This window comes from Dermacentor variabilis, chromosome 6 (genome assembly GCF_050947875.1).
Source record: "Dermacentor variabilis isolate Ectoservices chromosome 6, ASM5094787v1, whole genome shotgun sequence".
Classification (NCBI taxonomy): domain Eukaryota; kingdom Metazoa; phylum Arthropoda; class Arachnida; order Ixodida; family Ixodidae; genus Dermacentor; species Dermacentor variabilis.
In genome coordinates, this window is record NC_134573.1 from 109,337,679 (window position 1) to 109,360,244 (window position 22,566).

General features: G+C 46.3%; 1 protein-coding gene across 1 annotated transcript; it reads right to left on the reverse strand.

Moving 5' to 3' along the window:
• Positions 1-10,598: 10,598 nt before the first annotated feature.
• On the reverse strand, positions 10,599-18,943 carry LOC142585004 (adult-specific rigid cuticular protein 15.7-like). The gene is made up of 3 exons (XM_075695425.1): positions 18,835-18,943; positions 13,852-13,914; positions 10,599-10,999 (listed from the first exon to the last, which is right to left on the reverse strand). Exons 1-3 carry the CDS (start codon positions 18,835-18,837, stop codon positions 10,781-10,783), a joined length of 285 nt encoding a protein of 94 aa, XP_075551540.1. The 5' UTR covers positions 18,838-18,943; the 3' UTR covers positions 10,599-10,780.
• Between the last annotated feature and the right edge of the window lie 3,623 nt (positions 18,944-22,566).

The window sequence follows — 22,566 nt, forward strand, 5'->3', positions numbered from 1 at the left end:
CCCGTGTGCTAGGGGGTCAGGGCTCCTCAAGCTGTTCTTACAGCTTTTACGTGTCCTCCTCGTAACTTTTTCTTGTTGCAGAATAAAATTCAATTCAATTCAATTTATTAAACAATCTCCACCTTGAATCCACGTCGTCATTATCGATACTTTGGTGCGATGATTAATTCGGCTTTAAATAGGAACCAACATATCGCTATAATAAGGGCTAATGGTAACCGCACGTTGGCATATTTAGGACGAAATTTTTATTAAAGCTCCGGACCCACCGCGGTGGCGCAATGGCTATGACGTTGCGCTACTGAGCAACAACAATAGCAACGCTTTGAGCAACGCCAATTGAGGAATGAATTCCGGCCACGGCGCCCGCATTTCGATGATGGTGAAATGCGAAAACGCCTGCACGTGCATTGTGCGCTCTGCATTAAGTGCACGTTCAAGAACCCCAGGTGGTTGAAAGTAATCTGGAGCCCCTCACTATACGGTCTGCCTCGTAATCAAATCATGGTTTTGATGCGTAAAACCCAAAGATTTAATTAGATGATAAAGCTCCCGTGTCACTAAAGTTATACTTCTCTACAAAACCTTCGTTCTTCCTGAGCTATAATATGACCCCTTCATTTGAGACCTCAACCATTCTAAGCTACAATACGTTCCTTAAGTAGTCCAGAGTAATAGCGTGAGCTTTAGTCTTTTTAACTATAACCGCATGGCCAGCACTATATCTACAAGATCAAGTTTATTGTCACCTTCCTTATTGCTCCGGAGAAACGTTTTATGTTTTACATCACAAAATGCATTGTCTTCATCTTTACGCAACCAACCCATTCCTAATTCCACATATAACTCTTCCCGTATTCATCATCGGTATCAGGTTGGAGTCTTTTATCGTCAAGCAAATATTTTTATTTACTGCTTTATTCCACATACATGAAACGAATCGAACTATCTTCCAGCTGATATTGTATCCCTATCCGATTAAAGTCAATCTCAAAAAGTGCTGCTTCCCTATTCTTTATTGTGATGACGCGGCGTCAGTAAAAGCGGTGTTTATTTATCGTCCTCATAGTGGAAAGGTGCCAAGCGTCTGATGTCGCTCTTATTATTGTTTTGTTCCTGTTTTAGGACTTTTTTTTGTTTTCACTGTTTTCTGACTTACTAAATGGGGTTGATTCTGGTTTATGGAATATTTTTGCTCGCTTTATGACCTCGCATGATATGTTCTGTGCTTAGTTTTTATTGTCGCGTGTTAATTGCCTACCGTGTTCGCAGTTTCAAGTGCGTAAGCATTTCTGTGCCTACCCAACGACGAAACCCGTCTGTCGATCACGTAAGACCAACGCTTTCAAGATAAGGCCCGCCGCAGCGAGAGAATTGACCTTCGTGCTGCCTCTCACTTCAACGCGAACTATGGACAGCCCTTACACTGCCTTTATATACCTAGTGTTCCATAACGTTGTGAACGACAATAAACCTGGTCGAAATTGGTGGAGGTTGCCGAGATCCTTCACCTCGTCCTGGAGCTCCACACTCGAACCCTGCCAACAAGATTGCCCTGCACTATGCCTGATCCCGCCACCTCGTTGCCTGCACCAGCGACTGCCACTGTCATCTGCACCGGCGTCTCTCGTCAACGCGACCCACCCATCTTCAGTGGGACCGCCGAACACGACGTGGAAGACTGGCTGTCATCGTACGAACGTGTAAGTGCCCATAACAAATGGGATGACCAGTCTAAGTTAACCCCCGTGCCTTTCTACCTCACCGACGTAGCCAAACTTTGGTTCTTCAACCAAGAATCCGACTTTACTAGCTGGTCCACGTTTAAGACTCTTTTTGCCGAAGTGTTTGATCGCCCAGCTGTGCGTAAGCTACGCGCTGAACAGCGTCTGCGCCAGCGCGCGACGCAGCCTGGAGAGACATTCCTCAGCTACATCGAGGATGTTCTCGATTTGTGCAAGCGGGTAAATCCCAGCATGTCAGAGGATGACAAGATCAAACACATCCTCAAGGGCATCGAGGACAGCGCATTCCAGATGTTGCTGGCCAAAAGCCCAACTAGCGTGTCAGTCCTCATTAACCTCTGCCAGAGCTTTGACGAGCTGCGCCGCCAACGTTCCATCGCCCGCCAGGACATTCAGCACGCCGATTCCGTCTCGAGCATCGCGGTTTCTACCGACAGAACCAACTCGACCCTCTCGCAGCATATTAAAGATTTTATTCCTGAAGAGGTGGTCAGGCCGTTCTCGCTGCTGCTTCACAGCTGCGCACCTCCGTCAGCTTTGCCTCCAATGCTGCGGCAAGCCATCCGGACTCAGATATCCGAAGCGCTTCCTGCAGCTCCTACGACCACCCCACCCAATCCTATGAGTGTGCCGCTGGCCCACGCCGACTTTGCCACTCACCCTACGTCGCTCCCGCTCAGTTATGCAGCCGTGGTTGCACGGCCACCTGCGCCGACAGCTTCCGTTTCATCGCCCGTGCATCCGGCTTCATTTCCAGTTGTCCGACCGTCAACACTGTTTTTTCGTCCTACCGAGACGTGGCGCACTCAAGACAACCGGCCTATCTGCTTTGCCCGGGGCATTGCTGGCCATGTGGCGCGCTTCTGTCGCCGCCGCGCCCCAACTACGCGTACCACGTTTGACACGCCCAGATAGGCACCACAATACGCAGCCACGCCTCCATTTTCACCGCGACGTCTTGACACTGACCGTCGATCCAAACTCGGCGTTCCCCTTCCCCTCGTCGGAGTTCGATTTCGCCCCTGCGTCGTCGAGCTCCTACTGAAGAGGGAAACTGACTGGTGCAGTTCCTGAGGCAAGAACTGCAAATACATCGACGTCCTCAAGACCTCAGCCTTCGCCGCAAAATTTTACCGTTCTTGTAGAGGGAGTACCCGCACTGGGACTAGTCGATACCGGAGCAGCCGTTTCCGTCATTCACGAGAATCTTCGTCGCAAACTACGAAAAGTGACTACAGCTCCCTCTGGCCTGGTGCTCGCCACTGCCAGCGCGCAGGCAATGCACCCTTCATCTGTATGCACGGCCCGTGTTGTCATCAACGAAGTTCTGTACATAACCATCGTGCTCTCAGGACCTCATCCTTGGTTGGGATTTCCTGTCACGTCACCATGTTGTCATTGACTGTTCCTGTGCCAGAAGTGTCGCTTTTACCACTATGTGAATCACTGCTGACCAGCTCTTCTCATTTTGCCGACAAACTCACTATTGATGCCGACACAACCATACCCCTGAGTCGCCGATCGCTGTTGTCCTGTTGTCAGATGCCGCATCTGACGCCAATGTAGTGTTCATGCCGTCCGATGTGTTTCCTCAGCGCAAGGGCATTGTTCATCCGTTTGCCTGCTGACTATAACATCTGGGTCAACTGTGATGCTGGTCACCAACTACTACCAGTACCCGATCAGCCTACTGCCTGGAGAGACCATAGGATACTTCCAGGTGGTCGACTATGTTGACGATCTCGATGTTCCTACACACTCCCTATGTTACGTAGACGCCATCGCTTTGGTCTCAGGCTCACCACCTTTAGTGGGTTTGACAACGCCATAGACCCTGCTTTTTGCCCATCTCATCACCGCCAGCTTCTCGCTGTCTTTCACAAGTTTCTCTCTTTCAACTGTCATCCGACGTCATTGGGCCGTGCCACCGGTGTTTCTCACACCATCGACACCGGTTCCCACTCCCCCTCGTGTCAGCACCCGTATCGTGTCTCCGCCGAAGAGCGCCGAATCATCACGGAGCAAGTAGACAACATGCTCAAACGTATACAGTCATCCGTCCCTCTCAAAGTCCTTGGCCTTGACCTGTCGTATCGGTAAGAAAAGAAGATGGCTTCATTCGCTTTTCTGTCGACTACAGACGCCTAAACAAGATAACGAGAAAAGACGTTTATCCACTGCCTCGAATCGATGACGCTCTCGACTGTTTACAAGACGCAGCATATTTCAGTTCCTTGGGTCCGCGCTCCGAGTACTGGCAAGTTCCAATGGCCGAACCTGACCAACCGAAGACCGCATCCGTTACACCCAATGGCCTCTACGAGTTTAAGGGCATGCCCTTCGGGTTGTGCAACGCGCCTGCTACTTTTGAGCGTATGATAAACGCCGTTCTTCGCGGCCACAAATGGAAGACCTGCTTATGTTGCCTCGACGACATCGTCGTCTTCTCAACCGATTTTCCGAGACACCTCCCTCGCCTGCATGACATTCTGACCTGTCTCGCATCTGCCTGCTTACAGCTTAACCTAAAAAGTGCCGTTTTGCAGCAAGCAAGCTAAGCATCTTGGGTCACGTTACCTCAAAAGACGGCGTCCTCCCAGACCCATACAAACTCCGCGCCGTTGCAGACTTCCCAACGCCCACGTTTATCAAAACCCTCAGACGTTTTATTGGCTTATGTTCCTATTTTCGTCCCATCGTACGCAATTTCGCATCCATCATGGTGACCTTGACAATTTTACCTTCCGCCAGTAAAGGCATAGCAGCATGGTCACCTGAATGTGATGCAGCATTTCAGCAGTTGCACCACTTGACCTCACCACCGATTTTTCGCCACTACGACCCTGATGCTCCCACGGAAGTTCATACTGACGCCAGCGGAGTTGGCCTTGGCGTGGTCTTAGCTCAACGGAAAGCTCACTATGATGAATCCGTCGTTCTTATGCGAGCCGTACTCTAAAGAAAGCAGAATTAAATTACTCTGTAACAGAAAAGGAGTGCCTGGCGATCATCTGGGCACTAAGCAAGTTTCGCCCGTACCTTTACGGCCGCTCTTTCGCCGTAGTTACTGACCACCACGCCCTTTGTTGGCTTTCTTCCTTGAAAGACCCTTCGGGACGCTTGGGACGTTGGCCGCTTCGCTTGCAAGAGTACGACATCCGCGTCATGTACCGCTCCGGTCGCAAGCACTCCGACGCTGATGCGCGCTCTCGCTCCCCACTGACGCCTGATTTGGCGTCTTTGTCAGCTTCCTCGTCCACCCTGTCACCGTTGACCATCACTGACATGTTCACAGAGCAGCGCAAGGACCCAGCACTAGTAATGTTACTTGACTACCTTGCCACTCCATCTGATGTCTGTTCGACACGAGCACTGCGTCACCAAGCAACAGACTTTTCCGTGCGGGACAACAATCTATATAGCCGAAACTACAAGCCCGACGGGCGGAAGTGGCTCGTTGCTATACCTCGTCATAGGCACTCTGCGCGTCTTTTCACGCTGATCCCCTAAGCGCTCATGCCGGCATCCTCAAAACTTACACAACGTCGCATCAGTGCTGTTATTGGCGAGGCATGCACAACTTTGCGCAAAAGTACATCCGGTCTTCTACTACATGCCAACAAGGCAAGACACCTACCCAGCGTTTCACAGGACCGTTGCAGCCGCTACCATGCCCGGCTCGTCCGTTCGACTGCGTCGGCATCGACCTCTACGGCCCGCTTCCATGCAGCGGGTGTGGAAATCGGTGGATTATTGTCGGCGTAGATCACCTTACTCGCTACGCTGAGAATGCAGCAACCGCCCGTCACGTTGTTTTTTCATCCTTCGCAATTGAAAACTTTTATTGAAAAAAGCTGACGAAAATGTCCCTAATAACACCGCCGCAGGATTCGATAGAATCCCGATACAGCTAATCAAAACCCTCGATCCAAAGATCAAAGCACTGCTGAATACTTCCATTGAACTAGTGATTAAAACGAAAAAATTCTAGCTGGATGGCGTGACAGTAAGGTTAACCTCATCTACAAAGGCAAAGGTGATGAGGACAGAAAGAGCTCGTAAAGGCCAGTTACAGTAACGTCGGAGCTGTATAGAATGACAATGCAATCCATAAAATTAGAACCGTCGAAATGGGCAGAAATAAATTATGTACTGGAGCAACTACAGAATGGGTTCAGACCAGGCAGACGCTTGTAAGATAGTATTTTTGTTCTAACTCAGTGCACAAAGGTTTCAATAGCTCGGAATAGACCTTATGTATAGAATTTTCCGATATTAAGCGAGCCTACGACAATGTAGACTGGAAGCTGTTATGGGATATTCTCAAGCACGAACACATAGATAACGATGCCGTGGAGCTGCTGCGACGACCAAGTAAGAATGGAGGCAACCGAGTGAAAATTGTACTGCAAAGCCGAAATTGTAATCAAATGGGGAAATTGCACCAAGGACTGAACCAAGGATTCCCTCTGTCTTCATTGTCGTTCAGGCTTTATGTTAAGCGCATAGAAAGAGAACAGAAAAACAGTCACTTAAAATTTGATTTATGATACACGCGTAATGGGCAAATGGTCCAAGAGAAGGCTCCGGCGCTGATGTGTGCGGGCGACATTGGGCTACTAGCGGACAATGCATGAGATTTCCACACGCTGGCCAATATGTGCAGCAACTTGACGACAAATGTAGACCTTAAATTTACCATAGAGAAATTGGAAATTATGAGCTTTAATGAGGAGTCGAGTAACTAGGCGATGTCAATTCAACAGCAAGTTATACCCATAGCCAAGGAATATAAGTACTTCGGCATATACATAGACGAAGGAAAGACTTAGTCAAGCACCCACCAAAAAGAATTTGAATATAAAAGGAAAGCGGAATGCAGCAATAATGATATAACTATATGAGAACACAAAGCGTAGTGTCTTGCTATATGAGGCCTGAACTGGCTGAACAAAAACATACTAGAGCCAACATACGCCACAGAGTGAGGCATGCGTGGGATAAAATAAAGGAGCAGAAGTGAGTCAGCACATAGTAATTTAATTCGAAGGAATTCACTCAGCTAGAGCCATAGAGAACGCCCACCTTCCAAAAGCGTTGGAATTGTACGCGAATCGAAGCATTAACTGGCCAGCAGTCGAGATAAGTGAGAGAGAGAGACAGAGGAAAGGGGAAAGGCAGGGAGGTTAGCCAGAGGGGAAGATCCGGTTTGCTACCCTACACTGGGGAGAGAGGGGAGGGGGAGGTAAAGTGATAACAAACTAGAGAGAAGTGAAAGACGTTTACAGGATTTGTGGAAAGAAAGCAGCGAATAAGTTGATGGAATAGGTGTCACTGCAAGCGTTGGTAACAGTACAATAAATAGATAGAGGTTCAATATGACGAAAGTAGATATTGAGATCAGATGGGCAGAATACTGGAAATTGGTGGACGTTGTAAAACCTGATTATACCAGGAAGACTACCTGACTATTTGTCGGCACCCTGCTTCAAAAGACATTCCAATAAAGATCATCAACATCAACATTGTCCTCGTCATCGTCAGAGCGCGAGGGATGAGCCCAGCTACAGTTCGTGCGTCTTGCTTAACTAGTTTCGGCGGTAGCATTGCATTGTGTCGCTACATTGCTTCAGTGCTAATCGCATCGATTTCGACGTTCTTTATGAGATGGGTCCTGTCGAAACTTCTTTTGCCGACCTTAGTGGACATAAAATATACTGTGCAATAATCAATCAATCATTTATTTAGCGCACCTAGGAACAATTTCGAAGTCTGAGTGCTCGCGCATGCGTACACTAAATACAAAAAAGAACTGCAGACGACTTGAAATTTCGTTAAATAATAATAATAATAATAATAATAATAATAATAATAATAATAATAATAATAATAATAATAATAATAATAATAATAATAATGTATCTTGCTTTAATTGTCAAACTTTTCAGGGTACTTGGTTTTACGTTTTGACGCCCCTGTGGAACGTGGTATGTTAAGACGGCAGCTGGTCTAAGCCGATTCGGCACTCGCTTGAACTTGTGGCTCCGTTTTTGCAATATGCTTGCAGTATTAACAGACACGGACGAAACCGCGAAATTTTCAATCCAGTGGGTCATTTTTATAGTATCGACATCATTTCCGATGCATCATCATTAGCGCTCAACCCACACGAGGCAGCATCGTAGACGTTCAGTTATACCCACCAGCAAGGTGACGTAGCTGGACATGGCGTAGATAGACGAAGACGAATCTTCTTCCGTAGGTAAATCCAAATGCAAAGCGTCGCTGTACACCGACCGGACCACAAAAGGCACTCGTGCGCGCGCACTTGCAAGAGTCGAGGCAGCCACGGCGATTTCGGCCTTTTTAAAGGGCCCCCGTGGTGGAACCTCGCCGCGAGGCAAGGGAAGCATCGCTTAGACGTGGGAAACCGTAGTCGTTCACGCTCTGCCGCTGATCCCGCTTGCGCGCCCGACGACGCTTCGCGTCATGCTCGGCGCCTTACCTCATGCGTGGACGATTATATTCACGAACGAGGCGTGTAGTGGGCGGCAGTGTTCGTGCAGCGTATCCCGCTATGCTTCTTCCCTGCCGACAATGCATAACCCTACGGGTCCAACCAGAAAACTTCTTTTTTTTCGCCGCCGTTGTTCCTGTTCCGCGAGCTACCGGATCGGAATGCTTTAGAAAGTGCGTTGTGCCGCAACCCTTGAGTTGTTGCGCGGTAATTAAGCCTTTCACTATTTCCTTGAGTTCGGTCCGAGAGTATTGTACAGGTGCCAATTAGATTGCTCCTTCTCAGTTTCGAGGCGTGTTAGGTGAGTTGCGCAATCACTTTATTTTCTTTTCGGACGCAGACGCGAGCTAGGCGTTAACGAAGGAAGGCGACCAAGCACGTACCAAGAATGCGTTTTCAAATGTTACCGGAAGCCCGTTGTTGCTCCATGCCCTCAATACAGTTTTGCTGAGCGAAAAACCTGGGAAAGTGCATAATCCTTGACCCAGAAGTGGATGGACAAGCAGGTGGTTTGCTAGTTAAATAGATGCGACAAATGAGCTTACCTAGGCCTTGAAAAGTCTTCGTGGCACGCCAACCGCAGTCGTTTAATAAGGAAGCAGCTGGTACTTAAGGGTGGCCCCATGGATATTATCAAAAATCCATCCAAGTAATTCTCTACATTGCTGAAGAACCACAGCTAAGTACGCAAGATTAATTGCCTATAGGGCTTAGAAAAAAAATTATTCTTCGCTCTGCTCCCCGCCTCCACCTTCTTGCTTGAAGACACTGCGCACGTTTTGTTAGAACTCTAGATACAAGAAGGATATTGCATTCTGCCGAAAGCTAGTGGCACAATCTTGCACGTCAGTCCATCGAGCGGGGCAGTGATTCCCTGACCGAGTAGCTGACGTCAACTTTTCATCAGAACTGTGTGTCGTCACGGACATTTCGTTTGGCAAAGCGCGAAGCTTCGCGCCCAAAGCAGTACGTTGCTTCATTGTACTGCTCACACTGTACCGCCTGTCTCATAAAAAAAAAGGACAAAAACTGTTGCCGCGTTTTTCCCTTTCAGTGTCAGTAGTTCTAGTACTCTCCATTAAGCACGCTAAAACCTAAAAAAAATATAACTATCACATGAAGGTGATGGCCAAGTTATGCTTTTTACAAATCTCTATATGACCCCACCTTACTCGGACTGTGGAGACATTTAACAAAATCGTGCAGCGTGAGAGCGCGCATTGTGCTTCAGTTCTTCAACCACATTAACACTATATTGCGTTCATTGCGTATACGGCATGGACGGGACCAACTTGAGAGTTCGAGTACACTATGTGACACCTTTGTAGAAGACCCCACGCAAATTTCAACTGAAGTTGTACAACGTGATCAACCTGAAAAGGCCTGCTGGTAATAACTATGCAACACGTCGCTACAGTACATCCCGTCTGTTTTGTAGAACGCGGGGACGGTGGTGTGCGTCAGTGCCTGTGAGCGCCGACTACCGGAGGCAGCGCTGCTTTTGGGCAGTTGCGTTTGTGCGCAGGCGTTCCGGAGTGCCCAGCCACGAGTGTTTTAATTATCTTCTCGCAATGATGAAGAATCACACAGTCTCAGCTCCACTGTCTGACTTAACTAAGACTCCCTTGATGTCGGGTGCGGCCACTGATAAGTTGATGTTACACAAAACAAAGCAAAGGCAAACGCGAGGTGAAAGGTCACCCAGTCACTTCAAGAGGCCTCTTCTCGAATCATAGAATCACTCTGTCTCGAACCTTGCCGCCCCCCCCCCCACTCCCTTGTGAATGAATAAGCGCTAACGCACACCGAAACACGTTTCCGCAGTGTCCTACTTTACCTAGGATGCGAGAGATTTCGCTTCTCCCGTGCATGCAAACTCCATTTACGACACTCCCGAGGCGTAGACATTTGCATTACCACTAGTGGCACCATCTTTCAATGTCGACTTCCACTACCATGCAATGAATTATTGCAATCACAGGCAATATGCAATGTAGCTGTTACCACAAGAGCGCCAGCTACATCACATTCATGAATGCACAGTTGCTCTATTTTTTTTCCTGGAAAAGAACAGCATATAGGCACAAAAATGTTCGCGACACTTTATCATTAGACAAGTGACCCCAATATACCGCTACCAGCGCTCTTGTGGGAGCCCATGTCTCCGGTGTTGTGGCATTCAGTAAACTACAGCACGAATATGGGGATGTTAAGAAAACGGACTGGCTATTGCGCTCTGGCGACTTCCACCCACCTTTGTTTTTTTCAGCGCAGTGCAATACTGAACATTCGCCCAGGCAGCGTCCACCACAGAAAATAGGGACACGTACACGGTATCTTGTAAGCGATTCCCTTTATATTCCAAACATCCATAATCACAACGATGTTCTGCGCCGGCCGGAAGCAACTGTTACTGTTCCGAGGAGTGAGAAATGAAGTCATGGAATTGAAAGCACCGATGCCGCTGCCGAAAGTCCCTGCGCTGCGATGCGTCCTGTCGTGTCTGCTGCATGCGTGCTCAACCCTGCCGCGACACTCCGGGCACGTTGCTGTCGATGACCGGCTTGTAGCCGTTGTCGTCGGCAGTGTACTCAACTTTGACGTATTGTCCCTCCTTGTTGGTCATGCCGTACGAGCCGCGTCGGGCGCCCCCCGCGTCGCTCGACTCCTCGTGGAAGTGACTGCCTCCTTCCGGGTCCTTTACGTCGTACCTGAACTGGTACGCTCCGCTTTGGTCCTGGCGAGCGAACGTGAAACACACACACACACACAGATGAATCAGCAATGAAAACTTGGCAGCACTGTGTAATTTAGCTAGCTGCACAAGTTCGTCTGCATTACGTGAAGGTAAGAGATTTTTGAGTGCCTGAGTGTTTAGACAGCTTGCGCATTGTCCTGTCTCGTGGCTGAGCTGAATTCCTGTTTTCCAGGAAAGCTTTTTCATGGCGTGCTGTGTTAGACATACTTGTAAGGGAGAGTTGCGCGACAGAAAGCAGCCTGTCTTTTCTTTTTCACTCTGTTAAAGCGAAGCTTTCTTGGCATCTTTCGACCCCCCCCCCTCTTTTTTTGTGTGTGCTGGCTGTTGGTTGCCGCCTAGCAGGGTATACCGTCACTTTGGCCACTGGACAAGGGCCAGTGGGTATACGCCCGAATAGACAAATTGGGTCACTGATTGTTTGCAACGGGGTATGCCGAGCTAGGTATAAGAACTGAATTGGCCGACCCCTCCCCCCCCCACCCAGGATGGGCACGTGCAACATGGTATGTGTCTGAATAGGCAAGCAGAACAAGAGGCAGGAAGGGGTGGAAAATCGGCGACATAAAAGTGAAGTTGTCGGCTACACAGAAGGGAACAGTCGGCCACAGAAGCAGCCGAGTGTAGAGAAGGACGCTAAGTGAACGGAATCGGAACAGAGCTTGGATTGAGCGAGGAGCTTTGAGCAATATGGAAGTGCAGAAGTGAAAATATTGCAGTTAACATCAAAGTAAGCTTCGTTTAACACCGCTTCACACTCGTTAGTATAGGGTAGCCAACTGGACAAAACCTAGTTAACCTCCCTTCTCTGCATTTCCTTCCCACCATCTTCTATTTCTCAAGCATTGACAGTGTTGCCGCAGACACCACCAGTTTCTTTTATTATTATTAGTTTTGCCAACAGCAGTGACCTTGCAAATGAACATGTGTGCTACACGCCTAGATGCACCCTCTAGTAGATAAATACCAATTAAAAATCAGGCGAGGTCCGGCTGTTACATTTTACTACATTCTGGTTCATAATAATAGCTGTTCTTGCTTGTACACTGTTCTTACTTATCTCACGTTCTTGATATGTAAAAAATATTTTCCTCTATTTGCTGCGTTGTTGTTGTTTCTTTTTAAAGTTTACCTATTTGGGCAACTTTTTTTCATTGCGGCTTTCGTAGCTGATTACTTTTTTAGAACTCCCCACTGTCTTTTTTATGCTGCTGAAGTTTCGGTTGTCATACTTTCTATTGGCTCTTTATCGCCATCTTGTTTACCGTTGTTGTGCATTGTATGTTTGCATTTGGATTGAAACTTTTATTGCATATTATTCTATTCCCTGTAAAAAGATCTTACGGTGTTCTTGTTGTTAGCAGTTGTCATTGTTCCACCTATACTGCATGTCATAAAACAAAGCTTCATTTTTTATATAATTCAAGTTGCAATTAATTGTTTCTACTACGTTTATTATTATAAATGGTCTGCGTACAGTCGCCGACTCTGGGACCTCCTCCTGTATTAACCCCAATTCAATTACATATAACTCTATTACACCAATAAAAGCTGTACCAAATCCGAGAAATCTGGCATTTCGACAAAAAGTGCAGGTGATTCCAACGAGTAAAAGTCTCTGTATTGGGCACCATCCCAAATTATTACTGATACTCGTTTTCCTCCTATTTCCATGCGCCAGTAGTTTTCCCGGTGTCTTGTGTAAACTGAGGAGGCACGTTATGCCTCAACATGCCCGCAGGGTTTGACGTGTGTAGGTTAATTACGTCACGATTCATGTTTTGCTGGGGTCCTCGAAGGACAGAGTGAAGCAGCGAGTCTAACTTTGCAAAAATAAATATGGTACAAGTCGTGGGGCTAGCTAAGCTTCAAATTTGGTGGTTTAAAGCAGGCATTTGCAAATTCGGTGTCCGAAAGTAACATATTCGCTTGAAATTTGGCTGTGATTTTGCATGGTAGCACACTTCTAAGTTGTTGTTGTTGTTGTTGTTGTTGTTGTTGTTGTTGTTGTTGTTGTTGTTGTTGTTGTTGTTGTTGTTGTTGTTGTTGTTGTTGTTGTTGTTGTTGTTGACATTCTAAATAAATAGAGATTTTTTATTTAGTCACTTAGCGATAGATGTGGAGAAACCGCGAGCGTTAGAACAGTTACCTCTGCGCAGTGCCAGAAAGCAGTGTTCGGTATTAAGGAATATAACAGCTAAGTAGCCCCTGCGCCCTTAAATTTGGTAACTGGCGTAGAAGTCAGCCTGCCAGTAGCGCTTAATTTGGAGATTTCTCGATATGCTCAAGAAGTTTGTGAGTACGTTTGTGAGTACCATCTAAGCAATTAGATAGATATTTGAAAACTGGTTAGTTAGCGTTAACGAAACGAATTTCGCACACTTCAGAAATGCACTCCTCCCTATAAACGGTAAAGGTGACTTGCAGCAGCAAAATAAGTTTTGCTCCATTTCCTCATATATTTCAGTATTGGCAAAACATACTAAGCCCTACGCCTTTGTACGTGCAGAATGACCCTATAACTTGCACAGATATTGTTTCAGCCATGGGATATGATCCCTCTGAGCGTATATTTCTACAAGCTGGTGGTTGCCAGAAAGTCTTATCTTCTGTCTATTTCCAATCGTATCGCGTTTTCTCTGCTGTGTGTTTTTTCTTTAATGATTGCGTAGAGATGCGCCTGAACGAGCGTGCGCAAACGATCTTTCACCTCGATTACTGGGAAGCAAGCCCTGTCTCGTCTTTCACGTTCTCTCTAAAGATTGTGCAACCCTTTCAGAACGTAGAACTTAATCTTTACGCTCCGAAGTCAATAGAAAAAAAAATTGACTCACCTGTTGCGCGTGCACCATGGTCACGGCTGCAACGACGAGGCCTAGCAGAATCACCATCTTTGCCTTGAACGCATGAAAATTATAAACACGGATATGAAATACCAGAAGCCACATGACTGTATCGACACCGGCATATAACAAAATAATCTTCTATCTCAGCTAGATCAGTGCAAGCAAGCTGAATTTAATAAATTCTGAGGTTTTACATGACAAAATAATATCTGAATTTGAGGCTCGCCTTGGTGCAGACACCGGAACAATTTTGACCACATAGGTTTCTTTAAAGCGCACCTAAATCTAAGTGCACGCACCTTCTTTCACATTTTTTTCTCATATCATATGTGGCCGTTGCGGCGGGGATCAAACCCATTACCTCGAACTCCACAGCGAAACGTTATAGTTAGTGGGATACCGCGGTGGTTCCGCGGAAGCTGCAATGGTGAATAAAGAACAGTCTAAAATGAGAAGGTGCGTCCTCGAAAGAAACCATCTCACGCTTACAGTATACTCTTAGTAAAGTGCAAATCTGAACCACAAAGAGGAACTTGTTGCGGTGAAGCTTGAACCAGATGAGAACGACCAGTACGCGTGTAGCCAGCACAGCACGTTAACATGATCAGGTACGCAATCCCACAGTCACACTAAAAGACCAGATATTTTGAACGTGCGAAATAACTATTCCTAGAGATTAAATGAATTCGTACAACGGCATTGGATTCATTCCTGCAAAGCTATGTCACATGGAAAGCAGCGCGTTTCCCAGGTTTCACTTGTGGCACTTTCATGAAGCCGGAATTTTGACATGCAAATTTTGCGCCATCATGAGAAAGTCTACTAACCGAACAGTGTCTTGTACAAACAACGTCTGAGTCCTGTATGTGCGTCTTTATGATGCTCACGGGAGGCACCAATATTTTCTCTTTACTAGACGAAACGTATATGGCACTCTCTAACCTGCGTTCTCATTTGAATAGAACTTGTAGACCGCCGACGTAATGCGAAATTCATAGGAAGGATCTCCTACGAAACTATTGAATAAATAAGTAGTAATCGATGAAATAAACATCAATTCGCCAAATTTCTAACATGGAGATTCAACGAGTCATGAGTTTATCCATGAGTTATCATAATCAACGAGCCATGAGTTTGCATCACGATGAAACTGGCAAAGTGCGACCGTCTAAGAAACTACTATTTCGCAAGGTAGCCATAAGTTACAGCACGCGCCATGGTCGCAGGAGTCATACCGAGTGCTTCGGACAAACAGGCTCATCGACGTAAGAGGCACAAATTGCCACACGTAAAGAGAAAATAAACACGCACATACACTCGCTTAGCAAAGCTGTATCGAATAAGGCGGTAGCGTCCGCACTCAAAGGAGGCCTAAATTATATTAAGTGGCTCTGGCACAAGGATCGCGTTAATAGGACACTACTCTAAACACTAAATCCATTTTCCGTCATAAATAACGGTTTAAAAGCCATCTCCACAGGAGTGGCCTTTGCGTGTTGCCTTTGAATCGCAGAATATAGCTCAGACTGTTGGTGGCTCTCAATTGACATAAATGACTGCTCTACGAAGGGCGACGAGTTCGGACCCTGTCGATGTTGTGACGTGACTGACGTTGGATTTGAACTTTTTGTAGATTGACAACGACGGAATAACAACCGCACAAGTGGAGCTGGTTAGAATAGCGTGAATGAATGCTTGCATGAGTGCCCTTAAACAGTTTCTACTTTGGGCCCTCCTTCTGTGTTACATTTACTTTGTAAAAAAAATATGTTTGCAAAAGCATTTAAATAAACTTGGAATTTGAATAAATTTTAACTCAATTGGAGTACGTATCGTGTCGTATATGAATAGTGGCTTTTCTTGCGGCAAAAATCAAGAAGTCTGACTTCTTTTCAACTCTTCGAATGAAGCTTTACAACTAAGCACTTTTGGGTGCCGGAGACGCCGCAATGCACGCGGTGATCTTGCAAAATCGTATGAAAGAGAGGAATGGTAGGAGGCTGCACTGCTTGGATATGTTGTGCCTCGTCTACTTTCCGATCGAAAATCAAGGCGTTAAGACTGGAGCCGGGAAAGGCGTTGAAGGTGTCGTTTTCAGCTTGTCAATGGCGGTATGTACATACTGATGGGATGACCTCTGGCGATGGCCATTGTTGTGGGTGTTGAGGGGCTTCGCGAAAGACAAAGGCTGGTCCTGAGCGTCTGGGCTTGCATACTGTCAAGCACTCTGAGATGTTAATTCCGGAAGCTTGATAGCACAGGAGGGATATAACGCAAAACACCCATGAAACGCACTCTCATCAGTTGGGACGTAGACCACACCAACTGTCCCCATGGCTTTTCCAGTGACGATCTTGAAAAGGTGGATGATCGAGATGCGTCTCGTCCTCGAGTAGACTACTTGAGGGCTCCAGCAGAAGTGGTGGTCAAGAATTATTCCTAAAATTTTATGGGTTGTCTTATGCGAAATAGGCGGGACAATAAGGGATACCGGGCATCAAGTCATCGGCTAACGGTCAAGACTTCGAATACGAAAAAAAGGAGTATGCTGTACATTCCAAATGCCACCCTATCAAGCAGCAATCGAGGATAAAAAGTGAAAAGGGAAAATTGCGGTGTTAAACCTGTATTTGCACGTTTAAGCAAAGAAAAGACGCTTTTATCTGAATTAACTTGAGAAATGGACTGACTAGTCACATGTAGTGTTTTCTTAGAGAATCGTAACCGAGTGCTCCACACACATCAGGAAAAGTCTAACTGATTTTGACATCGACTTAGCTTTTAATCGCTCTTCCAGACATATAAGGTACAATTTGCAACCTTACACAAGCTATCACAGTTAATATGTTATTCTTTCTTCAGAAAACGTTCAGCAATCTTACGCCCATGCCAGTAATTAAAATTAGTTTCGTTGACTACCGGTGTCTTTTATCGTAGTCTTTCGTTTCGTATATAAACATGCAATATAGAGTTGGTTTTAAGCCCAGTGTAATCAGCTCATGCTGCGAGAACAATTCCTAATGTTACGACATCAGTGCTTGCGACGATATAATGCGGGTGCAGGGTGTCAACCCAACTGTCTTTCGCGTAGGCAACCTTTCGTGGTAATGAAGGGAAAACTATGGAGGTGGAGCGTCTGCACGTATGTTGCAGCGCCAAGTATTCCGGCAGCGTTTGACACCACTTTTGGTTTCTTGGAACAGCTTCCGATTCTGCGTGGCTTCCACACCTGACAGTTCGACATTAGCCCAAGCGCGGAAAAGAAAAGCAGGGACCGTCATATTTATCACTGACTGCTCTATTTCGTCCTATTTTACTGTTGTAAATAAGATGTAACTATCTGCCCCTCTCCAGCTCTGATTAGTGCGGATGAGAATGTGGGACTTTTTTCAAGAGCGCTCTTACATGCACGCGCATTGCTTCTGTAGCTTTGCCTTCAATGTCAGAGAAAGTAGTCCAGGAGTTGCTTTTTTTTCTGCTTTTTGGTTTATAAATGGCATAAACTCGTTTTTATGGTAGTTCTTTTGCCTCTTATTTCTGTTAGTTAATCAGGCAGCCATGCCGCAACTATCTTCCGCCCCCGAAGGGCACCTCCGGAATGTAGCAAGATTAATCATTGCGGCACTTATCTATTGTGATATCGGCCATTGGCAAGACATTTATTAAAATTAACGCCATTTTCGCATGTAGTGGCTATGGTGTGCTAATACTGAGTACAAAGCCACGGCATGGATTCCCTGCTGCAGCCGCTGAATTCTGATCGAGGAAAGATTCAAAAGCGCTCCAAATTATTCGGTGCAAGTTAAGGAAAACCATTACACTACTACGTTGCTTTGACTCTCGTCAATCTTGACTCGCCCCTATTGACTTTCATCAATAAATCTTTCTTTCTGATATCTTACGCAAATCTGCCTCAATCAAGGTGCCTAACGTAGCATTTTATTCTGTTAGTTGATCAGGCAGCCATGCCCCAACTCTTTTCCGCCCCGAAGGGCACCTCCGGAATGTAGCAAGATTAATCATTGCGGCACTGTCGTCGGCTTAGAGACATAGACGCGCCGCTGCGCGGGCACCTTGACCTGGACACGGCCGAAATCCAGCTCGATTGCGGCTGTGGTCGGGATCACGGGTGGTCAAACAGAGATAATGCTTCAGCAGTGGCGGCATACCATGCCGCTGACCTATTGGCGGTTTCTTTCGTTCGCCTCTTCCCAACTCTGATTAGCTGGCTAGAATGCAGAAGTTCAGTGAATCTTTCCCCCTTCCCCATCTACCATTATAATCAATATCTCGCTATAGCTGTGAGGTCCTATACCTCCTCAAGAAATTCTATGCGCATATTCGTTCAGAGATGAAAGGATAGCCTCGTGAATTTGAGGACAAACACTCGTTGACAAACCAGCTGCTATCATTAGGCAGACGTAGATTTAAGCAAGGTAGATTTAAACACAGCAGCAAGAGCTGGTGGTCTTTGAAAGTAATCAAATGAATACTGAAATTCAGGAAGAAAACGTAGTCTAGATCAAAATCTTCCAAGATGGTGCTCTTATATAGAGATTTGTAGAGATTGCAATAAAGGATCATGCTCACCTGCAGTGCCCACCGTGACAGCTCAGTGGTTACGGTGTTGTACTGCTCAGAACGTGTACGCGGGTTCGTTTTCCTGCCACGACGGCCGTATTCCGATGGGGGCGGTATGCAAATACAACTCTTTTGGTGTACCTAACAGAATCGTGGTCAAAGGTATTCCGGGCCCACACTACGGCGCCTCTCAAAGCGCGTTTTCTCGCCACGTTAAGTAATTTCTTTTTCCTGTAGTGAACACAATTAGGCGTATCTTAATGATGATGACGATGACATTGCTAACAGGCGAAGTTGTCCCAATTATCAATTTCATTGGAACAATGGGAGAAAGCATGCGAAGGTCAGTCGGATACCAGAAGAAAGCACCAGCACAGGCCGAGTCCTCACCATGTTAGAATCCCGCTTCAGCCGAAGGCTAGAAACACGTCTCCGTTTGTCAGCACAGAAGACGAGAACGTCACAGACTCCGTGAAGTCAAACTCCCGGAGGTGCTGTACGCGTTGCCCCTTTATATACGCATAGCTTCCGTCTGCCGGCCGTCGTTCTCCCTTGTATACATTCTCTCTCTCTCTTGCGGACATGCGTCATCCCGACATTTCTGTCTTTTTCTGAAAAGGTTCTGTTGGCAGCAAGCGCTGGCGCACCTACACGACGCGCAAACACAGCGACATGCCCGTGTAATTACGACACCTGCAAATGTACACGTCGCAACCGTTCCAAAATCCTCCGAGCTCGCACTTTCCCCAGTGACCTCTCCACAAGTGAAACTAAAGGAATAAAGTAATGTTTTCGTTCGCTTTGCTAGCAGAAAGACCACAAAAAGAACGATCGCAGAACGTACGCGCATAAAACTTTGCATACACCCCCGCTTGTGGCCTCAGCGAGCTATCGTCCTTCACCTTCAGCGGTGCCTGAGGCGGCGGCGCAGCCCGGCGGATGCGGGGACAGAAAGCGCGCCGGCCAATTAGGCGTGACCTGCTATGATCGTCTGACGCCTGCAGGGGTCGTGTGCGCGTACATCAAGCCGCGCGACCCTTGGGGGTCAAGGAGGAACTAACCATCACCTCGCGCCGACTGAAGTCGACGCTGGCCGGCTCAGCTGTATGAATCCTCGGCGGCTGATTGCTGGATCGATGCTTAGAACCGTGTTTTTGTTATTTGCATAGCTGATGGAGAAACCTTATAACACCGCGAATCTGCGCTTGGATGTGGTTGGTGAGCCTTGGTGAGGTGAAGCTTGGGTCAGCTGGCACGCGTCGTTTGAAAGCGCGCCTGTGCGATGCTTGTTGTGTTTGGCGAGCCTGGGAAAGCACCTCATCTATTGATCTTGCGATAGTAGGCGATGAAAGAACAAATATCGCCCCTACATGTCAAGGGGCAACAATTCAAAGTGGCCGTTTAGTCTCTGTCATTATTTTATCGCTTGTAGGTAGAACACAATATATCCCCTCAAAAGCCGGTTTAATCATCTAAACAAAACGCAGCGCACGGCTTGCTATGAGGCCAACAGCGTTTCGCAGAACAGTGTAGCCCTTCTGCACGCGATAGATCAGATCATGTGTGCGGCGTCTAGCAGTTGTCGAAACATTGTGGTGGAACCAATGCTGGAAGTCGCAGCTTGTTTCCCGCGTTCTCGAAGAACGTTCATACAAATAACTGATGAGCAACCATGGCTAAACTCTCCTGCGCATTTCACGTGGTGCGGTGATCCCAGGATCTTGTATATGTTAAGGAAGAGCATGCAGGAATCGTGCAGTGCTACTGCATATTCGCTTCTTTGAATGGATGACGCAGTTCATGGGCAAGCAAGGCGAAATTTGGATAGCTTATATGGGTGTTTTATAAATCCTTATGCATACTTCTACACGCTGGAGTAAGCGTGAGACTACGCCGTCGATTTAAAGAAAAGATAGGCAGGACATAGCCTGATTTCAGAGTCAGTGCACAGAAGTCTATTCCACATGAGTGCCAATTTAGCTGAGTCCTGTGGAACTTTTCAAACCTGCGAGGAAAAAATGTTTGTGTCACGCAATGTGAACCAGGTGTGGACATGGGTGTCAAGCAAATGCAGTCAAAATAAGATGCTGTTTGCTTTTTTTCTAATTCTTCAAACTGTCTAACTGAAAGCTCTTGGCACTGCGAAAGAAAAATTATGCCCCCGACGTTGCGCGTTAGAGCTCCTGATATTAGAAAATTTGCTAGCATAATGTCCAATCAGTTAGTTCATGAAATAGAGAGTTATCTGGAAATGTCTGGGCTGGTCCTGCAGTGGACCAAGTTGAGCTTGCGATGACGATGACCGTCATGATGACGATAAGTGAGTACGATCATGATGATAAAAAAGTAAAAGCCCACGTCACTTAAACGCTTCCTGAATAAAGCACAATCTTTAAGTGATAGCTTCGCAGTGACCGCAATACTTGTGCATACCTGCACATTTGCAATCCCCGTTTTGTGCACTAATTTAATTCTTGTATTTTCCTTCGTTTAGCATCGACAAGTGGTCCTTGTACAGGGGCTTGAATAAGCGACTTCTGAAGCCACTTGTGACACCCACTCCCAGTGTTAGGTAAAACAAAGGAGCATTTTCTGACTATTCCTTATATTGTACAGTGGCTTTGCAGCAGTTACTTGAGTGTCTGCCTTGCACGGTGCGTCGCGCTGGTAGGCACTAGGCCTAGGTCCGTTTTGCCATCGTCATCGCCATCATGACTTCGTCGTCATGCCTTTATTGTCGTAAGATTGTCATTATGTTGTCATGCAAACGTCGCCATGCCTTCTAGAACATGCCATCGGCCAATGCAATCGTCGTCGTCGTCGTCATTGTCGTGCCACCGTCGTCAAGTTATCGTTGTCGCTATCATGACGTCATATAATAGCCATGCCGTCGTCTCACACAGACACATTGGCGTCAACCGAATCTCTTCCCTTACGCGGACGTGTTTAACCTTCAGATAACACTTTGAAGTACCCTAAACGAAGCTGGATAATACGCTACGAGGAAAATGTACTGCGTAACCTTTAGTCTCACAGTACATTGGTTCTGCGTTTTTATGTTCACACTGGCTGAACTTGTGTTCTGGTAAGATGACGGCGTCGCTACTATGCGCACGGAAGGGCTTTTGAAACGATTGCTTGAGCTCTTGTTCAACTGCATTTTGCATTTCGTTCTTATTTAGGCTTAATTATGTTTCTTTTTTTCATTTTGTGACATTTCGTAGCAGAGAAGTAGTCGGAGCTTATACAGGGTGACCATTTCTAAGTTTCGCGGTACTTAAAAAAATTGTGTGCGTTCTGGTCGTTGAGCTGGATTATTCCAAGAGGTTGGCCATTTGAGCACAATAAATTGAAAAATTCCTTCAAATAATTCACAAAAGTGGATAAATTACCTTCTTGATTAATTACCTTCTTAATTAATGACCGATTAACTAATTAATAAGTGTGTATATATGCTTCTGTATATGTGTATGTATATATGTAGGTATGCATACGAGTGTGTATGCATATACGGGTATATGAATGCATGTGTGTATATATATATATATATATATATATATATATATATATATATATATATATATATATGTATGTATGTATGTATGTATGTATGTGTGTGTGTGTGTGTGTGTGTGTGTGTGTGTGTGTGTGTGTGTGTGTGTGTGTGTGTGTGTGTGTGTGTGTGTGTGTGTGTGTGTGTAATGTTCAGCGGCGTTTTCATGTTTCATTTCTACTCACCACGAGAACCACACAAGCTACCCTAAGTCTTTTTGATTTAGTCACCAGTGGGTCTGTATGGATATGGGTGTTCATGCGCATATGCGAGTATGTGGGTTCATGAGAGTGTATATATAGATATATATATGTATGATGCATATGTGTTTGCATGTATGCTGTTGCCGAATATTCTGTAGGGGGGGGGGGGGCTGCGGGCCTCGTCAAGCTGCCTCTACTGGAGCAGCTTTTACTTGCAGCCTCCTCCATCAAGTAGGTGGAAATAAAGCTATTCTATTCTTCTATTCTACGGGACATACTACAATTTACGAATTGTAGCGGGACGTTTGCAGGACGATTTCACTTTCAATTAATTTTGGGGATGGCACATGTCTGGAGATATTATTT

Coding starts and splice junctions, on each gene's coding strand:
- LOC142585004 (XM_075695425.1), bottom strand. Junction 11,000..13,851: donor CCATGGTGCACGCGCAACAG/GTGAGTCAATTT, acceptor TTCGCTCGCCAG/GACCAAAGCGGAGCGTACCA.